The sequence below is a fragment of the Atta colombica genome, unplaced genomic scaffold (genome assembly GCF_001594045.1).
Source record: "Atta colombica isolate Treedump-2 unplaced genomic scaffold, Acol1.0 scaffold216, whole genome shotgun sequence".
Lineage (NCBI taxonomy): Eukaryota > Metazoa > Arthropoda > Insecta > Hymenoptera > Formicidae > Atta > Atta colombica.
Window position 1 is genome coordinate 92,017 of NW_017259312.1, and position 9,754 is coordinate 101,770.

The 9,754-nt window shown below is 34.6% G+C and overlaps 1 protein-coding gene across 1 annotated transcript; it reads right to left on the reverse strand.

Moving 5' to 3' along the window:
- Positions 1-4,022: 4,022 nt before the first annotated feature.
- LOC108687775 (meiotic recombination protein W68) lies at positions 4,023-9,274 on the reverse strand. The gene is made up of 5 exons (XM_018193723.1): positions 9,241-9,274; positions 5,667-5,754; positions 5,046-5,530; positions 4,545-4,902; positions 4,023-4,323 (listed from the first exon to the last, which is right to left on the reverse strand). The coding sequence occupies exons 1-5, from the start codon at positions 9,272-9,274 to the stop codon at positions 4,023-4,025; spliced, it is 1,266 nt and encodes a 421-aa protein (XP_018049212.1).
- Between the last annotated feature and the right edge of the window lie 480 nt (positions 9,275-9,754).

A 9,754-nucleotide genomic window follows, 5' to 3' on the forward strand; every position in this document is an offset into this window, starting at 1 on the left:
TATATATATATATATATCTAGAAGAAATGTGAAGCTTCTTCGATGAGGTCCCGTGCAGATGTTTGCAGGAATCGTGAATAATTCATAAATAGAGAAGAGCGATATCACTTGTTTTTAAATAACTGATTTTCGATCGACAAGATTTACGAAAATATGCTTGTCGAAATATATATGTGAACTAGGATCTCGTCGAAGGTGCAGGTATAAAATTCATTGTATATTTCTTCGAAATACATCGATCGATCCCGAATGGATGAACGACTAAACAGACGATATACTTACAATCGTCAAGACTAGCTGTCGATCATCGATCAGGCGCGATCGGCATACGATGTTGAGACTCCCGAGTACTTGCTTGCTTTTATCGTACTTTCAGGTGGAACAGTGGAAGACAAGATATGGCGAGACATCGTACGCTTATTGTCACATATGACTGACTTTGCTGCTCCACTATTGTAAAAGCGAACGCTCGGAAATCTTATAAACGCGACGTCGTCGAAGAATAAAAGGGCTCGTAAATGTCTCGAAAATATCTGCGGCAACGTCGATGTTTTTACGATACGTTCTACAGATTTAGTAATCTATGAGATTTCAAAAATCGAAGCATAAGACTTCGGAAATTATTGCCTTACGATTTGACGTCAGGATTCATTTGCATAAAAAAGTATTGTAGACTTTAGGAATTTTTTACATATGTATATCTTTCAACACAGTAAATGTTTTAATTTATAAATTTGATTAATTACTGGTTTATCTAGTCTATTAGAATTTATATAGAATTTTGCTACAAATTAAGAAATACCTTGATTATTTTTATTGTATTATAGAATACGCTTTCTAATTAAAAAAACATATAGTGATTTTGTTGTAAAAATTTTTAATCGCAGATAATATTCGAGACTGTATGTCAATATAATTTCTAGTTCGAAGATACGGATAGTTTACGAGTCCAAATGTTAATTAGAGAAGAAGTGCGCTCAGACGAGGAAGTGGCGCACGTCGCCATGTGTATGCTGCATATACCAGCAGCCCTTAAATGCCGACAATCAAGGCTAGTGCAACTAATCAAACGATAATAAATAGAAACGGAGAAAAGAGGAAATTACATAATAATTTTAATGAATACTCGTGAATGATCGCTATGGTTCGGGCGTATTGTAAACCGCGATGAAATCTAGTATTGCCAAACTATCGCGACCGAGAAGACTTCACGAAAGCGATTTTTGCGAGGATAAAAATATTATAGATGCGAAGGGTCGTTAGGTCGAGATGATGTGCTCGCTGTCGACTGTAGAAAGTACAAAGTTGTAACGCGTAATGGAGGCTTCGAAAAATTCTCCGTTAAATGGATTTATCCTTAGAGAGGATTTCTTTTTTCATTATCTTTTAATGTTAGCTACTGAAAATCAGACGGCTGTAATGAATCTTCCAATAAAATTAATTCCAATAAAATTAATAATTGTGCAACGTTATATACATGCGCAACAAGCGTTAAGTTTAACCGGACTCCTCCATTTCGCGATAAATGAATGGTCGTTTGTAGTGAAACAAAATGTTTGTTGTCAACAATATCGCTTCCATTTATTCCCGAATAAATATATCGCGAGCGATCGAAACGCGAATTGTTCGATCCTAAGAAGCGGGAGAAAGAGTGATTGAATTCGATCGATTGGATTTGGAAATGCGAGTCACAAAGCAAAAGATGGGGAGGGGGAGAAAGAATAATAATGATAGAGTGAATGAGAGCGAGAGAATGTGTGAGTGTGTAAATCACAATCAATTATTAAATATAATAACGGCAGAAAGTGAGGCAAATCGTTAAACGTAAGCATAGGGCATCGGAAAAAAATATCACAAAGGCAGGCACGCAATATGTACAAGCATGCGAATTATGAAATTAATCGCAACAAAGAAACCTTGGTAGCAACGCATAAGGGTATCTATAGCTTTTGGTAACGTATTATCGCCGCTAAAAAGAAAAAAAAACGTAAAAGGCAATGAAAAATACACTCGTATGGGCATAACACGCAAACACACACATATACACGCAATATATTAAAAGAAACAGATAACTTTCTCACGCGGAAGTCAATATAAGGATTGGGCCCGTGCGAACGTATGAATAAATTAATGCACATTAAATATACTCGTCGTACATAGGTCGATCGACCGATCGGAACGATCGTCAAACAGAACGTGTTAATTAAACCCGGCAGTCTAGATTAAAAAAATATATTTACACTGATTTCTCAAAAAAAATGAAAATACGACATTTTATCTATAAGAATCTGTGATGATTATTAAGAGAAATATAAATTTCAGATAATTTATAATCTTTTTGTCTCTTTTTCTCCATATTTGAAGTCGACAAATAGAAAATTTCAATCTTTAATCGTTTGACGATCAATGACAATTAGCAATTAGAGAACACATTAACTTCTTGAAGACGAGTGATGCTTTTTTCACGATTTGTGGCTCCAAACGCATCTGTGTCCGCTCGGAGACGTGTTCGGCAGTCTCGAAAGATTGTTTTTTATATCCATTTCATCGAAATGCTTGATACGCATTCCACGAGAGCCACTACTGATGTCGTTCGAGCTGTTCAATTGATACTCGCCTTCAATTAATATCGCGGAATGGGCACGGAAAGTTATTTCTACTCGATTTTTAATGATATTCGCACGGACCTGCACCGGAAACATCCACGAAATCGGCCAATCAATGGCTTGATACTCAATGGTGAAAAAAGTAAGCGATAAATAAAAAGTAAGTGATAAATTTTCAGAAGCAAGTCAATTAATTAAAAAAGTTTACTTTTGCCTTTTTAAAAATCTTTTTTATCAGTACCTCTCTCTGGAAAGACTAAATAACTTATATTATTTCAAAGATAAGCTTACCAATACATAAAATTTGCACGTTTAAATATCAGAAAATTATTTCAAAATTTTTAATATATTTACAAAGTCTATTAGTAATTTTATTTTATTTTAGTTATAATTTATTATTAATAATAATAATAATAATTCGGGAGGCGGTCCTCCATTGAAAATCTATCAACGACAAACGTAGTCCTTTGTGTCTTACAATTTATTAAAGTTTATTCAAAAATGTTTCAAGACTTTTTCAAATTAACAAAAATTGATAGAAAAAAACCGAGATCCAACTCGATTGAATTTTCGAAAGCAATTGCAGTTAACTTCATTCATGGGTTTATAACGCACTGCCGATTTCGCGGATGTCATCCAAGTTACCTTCCACGTAACATCCACGAAATAATCATGTTATTAAGATTCTGCGTTTTTTAATATCAGCGAAGCTCGGCCCGGACACCGGGTGGATAAAGTGTTTTCAATAAACTGTTACATTATCTGAAGTATTCTTAATTCTTCCTCAATGTTGCATCTTTGACGACTTTTAACAACTCATAATAATTAAGGCATCGAGACATTGCAGGCTTAAGAAATTATGATTTCTCGTCGAACAAGAAAAAGAAAAGGCATAATTTTCTCAAACAGTTTCAAGTAAAAAGATATTAACTACGGAACTATTAATTATTCGAAAAATCAGTAAATATAATTTTATTGAAATATCTTCTCTACAGTGAACGTTATTTAAATTATTTAATACTTATAATTTTATATTCAAGATTGCACGATCATCCATACGAGACTCGTTCGAAAAGAAATCTTCGTGAGATAAAAATGACGGATTTGATTAAATCTCTTATCCCATCGAGACTATTATCTGAGAGCAGTGTTATATATTTGGGTTCGTTTCACAAAAGTCCGCAGCTCATAACGTTAGAGGATGATAATGACAGCTTTCCCGAAAAAGTTATTCAACGAAACATGGATCAATACCAAAATGAAAAGTCATTTAAAGTAACACATTATATTTTATTTATTATAAGCTAATTCTTCTGTGTTTCCTTTGATTAAAGAACATAATAATAATTTTAGAGAATTGATTCCAACTAAATATTTTTATAAATTTTTCGAAAGTCTTATCAAATAGATTACGCTTTAAATATAATCCTGACCATCTATTTTATAAGATAAATACGTCTCGGTAAAGAAATTTTTTGAAAAGGAGGATACTGCCTCCATTTCTGCCTTGCCCTTCCGCAATACGCTCAGCTGCTTCGATATAGCTTCGTTTACGTAACTCCGGGCTTCGATGGATCTCAATTTTATGAGATCGGCTTCAGTGAGCGGAATTGTTTTTGCTCCTATAGGAATCAATTCCGAGGGATGAATTCCAAGCCAACGTGCATTAGGACAAGCCAAGCTCTCGTTTTCTTTACAAAGGGTTGACGAACCGAAGCTGCAGAAACCAGTGTAATAGAAATGTATATAGAAATGAAATATTTCTCGAATAAAAATTAAACTAGCATGTAATATTGAAATATTATCTAAATTATATACTCAACTTTTATATATCGAGAAGAATTAAAGATAAAGAGCTAAAGTTATAGAAAATTAGTATTTTCTTTTTTTAATACAAAAAAATTCTAATAAAAATAACGGCAATTTTGCTTAAATTACCGATAAATTAACATAATGTCTATGCCGAAAGGATCCGCGTCTACAACTATATAAATCGGCAATTCCATCTTTTCGGATAATATCTTGACAAACATCCTCGTAGCTACATCCGGATAACCCTTTCCTGTCACTAGAATGCATTTTAGGAAGCGAGAACAGTTTTCTTCGAGTAACTTTTGGAAGACTGCGTCCTTCTCAATGACCAAGACGAACTCGGCTTTCACACGAATGGAAATTATGTTCGAAATAATTTGCGGTATCTGCGCGCCACCTGGTATTGTACAATCAATAACTTGATTATCGACTAATGTGATGGTCATGTTTCCTGCCATCAATCCTTTAGCCGTTGCCAGTAGTCCTGGAAAGACTTCTAGTTGATTGATTTTTGTTTCATATTTTTTATTTTCTTTATATTTATTATTGCATCGTTTCAATATATAGTTTTAATTATTATATTTATAATTAGGCTTCCTATAATTAAATAGTGTCTGACCAACTCACTCAAATCCCATGGCGCGCATTCTAACAAATTAGCGATATCATTCAAGGCACGATCGACATATTGTTGAATAGGTACCAAATATTTGGTTGTCTCTTTCTTTAAATCATAATAAAACGCTCGTCGAGTCTTGGTGGTATTCGTTAGCAACAAATGATGAACCTCAGCCATTATCACCATCATTAGAACAAATTTTTTTCTGCTGCTTTTCACTGCGAAATCGACAGTTGTCTTTTCCAAATTCTGAGTATCTCTATTATCTGTATTTTGCTCTTCGACGAAATCAATTAAGGCATCATTGAAAAACATCGTTCCCTCTCGGACTTGCGAGTCTGGATCGACTGAGCATCCTAGATTTTCTTTATGTGTACTCAATTTCGAAATATCATTTCGGCCACTAAAGTACGATATACATGGTGCCTGTTCACTTGATATCTGTTTTATTATTTTCAACGTAACAGCTTCGATGCGTGCGATTAAATCATTCCTAAGCATGGGAAAATGCGCGAAAAAAATGTGAATTATGATACAGCGATATAATATTTATAATGAGATTGTGAATTCACAATTTAAGTCAACTACTCATTTTCTAAATAAACAATCATAATTAATAAATATTGTACCTCAGCTCTCTATTGTCGACTATCGGTATTTCGATAAGTTTCTCACGAACGCCTAAATATTGATTAGCGTCCGACGCGATTGCTTGCCCACAAAATTTTTTATTCGCCTTTTGCATTTTATCTAAATAAAAGATATAAATAAAAGATATAAATAATAATAATAAAATTTAATTTTATATATTTTTCATGATATATTACTGTATATTGAGATTATTTCTACAAAAAAAATGAAAGAAGTGAAGATATGAGAAAATAAAATCAAATATAATCATTTATAATTATCATTCATTAAATATAATTGTAATATTTTTCAAGATTTATTAACTCTAGTTTTAGTTCTTCTTTGACCCAATAGATGTCTTCAGCTTGCACACAAAGCAGACTATATGTAAAAACCGTTTTTATCGATAGAACTGTATAAGAAAAAGAAAAAAAAATTTTTTCATTTTCTTAAAATAATTATTACCATCTCTAGACTAATCTAGAGTCTTTCTTTTGTAGTAAAACGAAATAATACATAAAATGATCCTACAAAAAATACGCATTTCTCTGAAAATTTTGTTTTTGTTTGATAAGTAGATGACTGATCATCTATTTATCAACTATTGTACACTTAAATATTATCTAGATGTACTTAATCGAAAATATAGATACATATTTTTGTGAATCATGGTGATAATGTTCGTAAATATATTTTTTTTATTTATATTATTGCACTATTACATACGTACATATAAATATTATATTATAAAAGCATTTCACAAAGAAATTATTTGGTAATTTTATTAGTTTCATTGATAAAGAACAAATCAATTATCAAGCAACTAATTCCACTCGCTTTGCATTAATTAAGCATTTGCGTAAAAATACCTATTTATAACTGGAACGGCATAAAATAATTACGATACTAAGAAAAATGTCATTAAATTTAGAGACGAAAACCGAATCAAGCAGAGAGAAGATCCGGATACGCTTTTCGTCGTTGAATGTTACGAGACGAGTTAAAAGGCGCGTTGGTAGATAAAAATCTACTACCTATCCGAGGCCGACATTCTCACAGCAATAAACATATTAAGACCCGACGTATGAGGTAAAGTATTGGCCACGAAGACTCGTCCGAAGCCGTGACGGAGTAGACATTAATTTTTCTCTCGATCACCGACATTCATATCGAAGTGGCGAATCTCGAGAGAGGCCCCGGACACCCCGCTGCGCATTTGTGAGCACCGACCATTGAACGGCGCGCTACTGTACGCGCTAAAGACACTTCAGGGACTTATTGTGAGCGCGAAACACACACCCCTTACTGCAAAACGTTCGATTGTAACGAAATTCAACGCACATTCACCACTGCTCTAATAGAAAGCCATCCGGAAGACGAGCGTGACCAAAATTAGCCATTTCCGAGTAGCAAGATCCATCTCATACAACGCCGCAATATTGCTGCAAAATGCAATGTTGCTGCAATGTTACAGCATTGTTGCAACTTTTGTGCTGTAGAGAATAGTTTTTTTTCAGAAAAATCGATTATATTTCTAAAATAATTATTTTTATAAAAATTTAAGACTCGTTCAAATAATATATATGTGATAAAATATATTCCAAAATTATGATCAATTCATGCGGAACGCTAGTGTGACGAAAATGGAAATAATGAGTATTGAGGGTTCTATCCTATAAATTTCCCTAATCCATGACATGCGCTGGATTTCAAACATCTTCGCAAATGGAGGACAATGAATACTAACGAGCAACTGTGTGATATCTAACGTGTGCCAAAATATTTCAGAGACAAGAAATATCTGTGGCACAAGATAATAGGCTGAGATTGAGAACATTAATGATAATCTTATAAAATTCAAGGTAGAATAAAAAAAGATATCTATAAATTCGCACTAACAAGCGCCGCTTATATACGCGAACAAAAGTAAAATATCACCTTAAAGTTCCGGCCTCTTTGAAGCTCATAACGGGATTATTCATGAAAAAATAATACAGGGCGGCAAGCAAGCTCGCACTCAGTTTCGCATTAAAGACACTCCAAGACTGCGCTACAAAGGGGGATAGTGTTACATTGTGCAACGAGCACAGTGGAGAAACAGCTCTAAGAATGCCCTCGCCAGCCCTCAAATAGCCCGTATATAAACCAACACGCGTCGCTGTCACGTCCTTAAAATGTCAGTTGGATGCGTGATGAAGAAGGAAGAATCACATAAATATTCACGAAATCTCACGCGAATGCGATCGATGTACCTTGCCAGGATGATAATCCCTTCTGCGTGAATGTTCACGCGCGAATACGAAGGAGAAACTGGACGCCTGCTTGCAAGAACGATGGACAGAAATATTTTATCATGCTACGATGGGAACAATAAAAGCACCCGTACGCGGAGTCAAATTCTGTAACTTCCGGTTTATCGATTTACAAGAATAGAAATAAAGTCGTTGAGGGACAGTCGACTACGAAATTCTATGACTGTCAATACCGCGATAATCTTCTTGGCTCCAAACATTCCCCTCGATTTGAATTCGCATCGAAACTAAATACCCGCGATCGATCGAAAATACCTGTCGCATGTCAACTAGCTTACTACTGGAGGTCAGGGATTTTCGTAACCCGATACGCCGGGCATTCTGCGATCAAGTAAGACCTAAATGCCACAAAAATACGCTACGAATCGAATGTTCGTAGCTCGATTCTATTCAAGAAATCGTAACAGTCGAGGTTTTTCCAATTGGCGACGCCGAGAGATCGGATCTTTTGTCGTTCCTTTATTCGTGTCTTGGTACATTCAAGGCGATTTTCGAAGATAGCATCAAATTTGTCCAAACAGTGGGGAACGCGACTGTGAAGCAGCGAGGGTTGCCTAACGTACCGACTTAGAGAAAGTCAGAAGGGTGACTGCTAAAAGTTACTACTTTTCGACATTTGACGCATTTACGTTAATTAAGTATGTAAAGCAAAAGAAATAATAAACTATTTCATTTATTGAAATTTTATCAAACATGTCCTAAATTTGAAGCAAAACTTTACAGCTTAACTTTCAAAATGGAAGGAATTTCCTAGTTTCGTTGACACAGGCGTGAACGATTGATCGTTCAAAGTGCACTTATCGAGACTACTTGAATACGCCGCGGTTTTCGAGGGATCGAACAACGTTATTGTAGCGACCACCGTGTTCATACACTATAAGGAGGGTTTGACGTGCAGTACTTGACTTAAACGTGAGCTTGGGAAAGTCTAAAACACTAAAACTGTCGTCACGTGATGATATTTAAACGTCCATCAAGTATTTGATTAAAATAACCGGATGTAAGATGTAAAGTTTTTCTAAAAATGAATATAATTTCCATTCAAATGGATGTAATTCTTAATTTAATTACATAAAGATATCAAAATGCGTTTCTACAAATGATGTGTCTCGAAATTATGCTTTTTCATATGCAAAATACTGCAAATCAATTAAAATTTTTTAGAAAGATACGCCAATTTTCAAATCAACGGAATGATGAGGAAAATGGTTTCGTGCAAAGGTATTACATACCAATTTGATATCTTCAGCGCATAATTACCTAACGAGTACTTTGGTTTCCCTTAAACTCAGCATTCCTTTAATAACAGACCAGCGTTCGGGACTAAATAAGATCTTTGCCTTTACTCGACATGACGCCTTATTACACGTCAAATAGTTTCACGATTATACCGAGAAGAAAAGGAACCGAACGTAGCGTTTCAAGGTTACTGACACGACGGATGGAGAAAATAATGAACAGGAAGAAGGTGGAAAAGAGCGAGACAAATATAGGAAAGACAGATAGAAAATCAGATAGAGAAAGTATAGAGAATAAATCAAAGATGAAAAAAGAAATGAAGAATCTGAGATTGAAAAAAAAACTTATTGGAGATGTAATCCCGACTCGGAAAAGTGTATCATGGAGAAGTTCGATGACTTATCGACGATGCGCAAATGAGACGAGAGAAATTGTTGCAATCTTCTCAAAAGTGCTAAGTGTAGGGAAACTGGTTCGATCATAACGAGTCAGTCGCTAAAGCAAAAAATGCAAATATCATATTAATTTGAAAGTTA

Excerpts from the sequence above, each read along its gene's own strand:
- LOC108687775 (XM_018193723.1), bottom strand. The coding sequence starts at position 9,274 with ATGCTGAGTTTAAGGGAAACCAAAGTACTCGTTA. Across the intron at positions 5,755-9,240 it reads GGAAACCAAAGTACTCGTTA|GGCAAGCAATCGCGTCGGAC; the intron begins GGTAATTATGCG and ends AAAAATTTTGTG. Across the intron at positions 4,903-5,045 it reads ATGCGCGCCATGGGATTTGA|GACTACTGGCAACGGCTAAA; the intron begins GTGAGTTGGTCA and ends AAGTCTTTCCAG.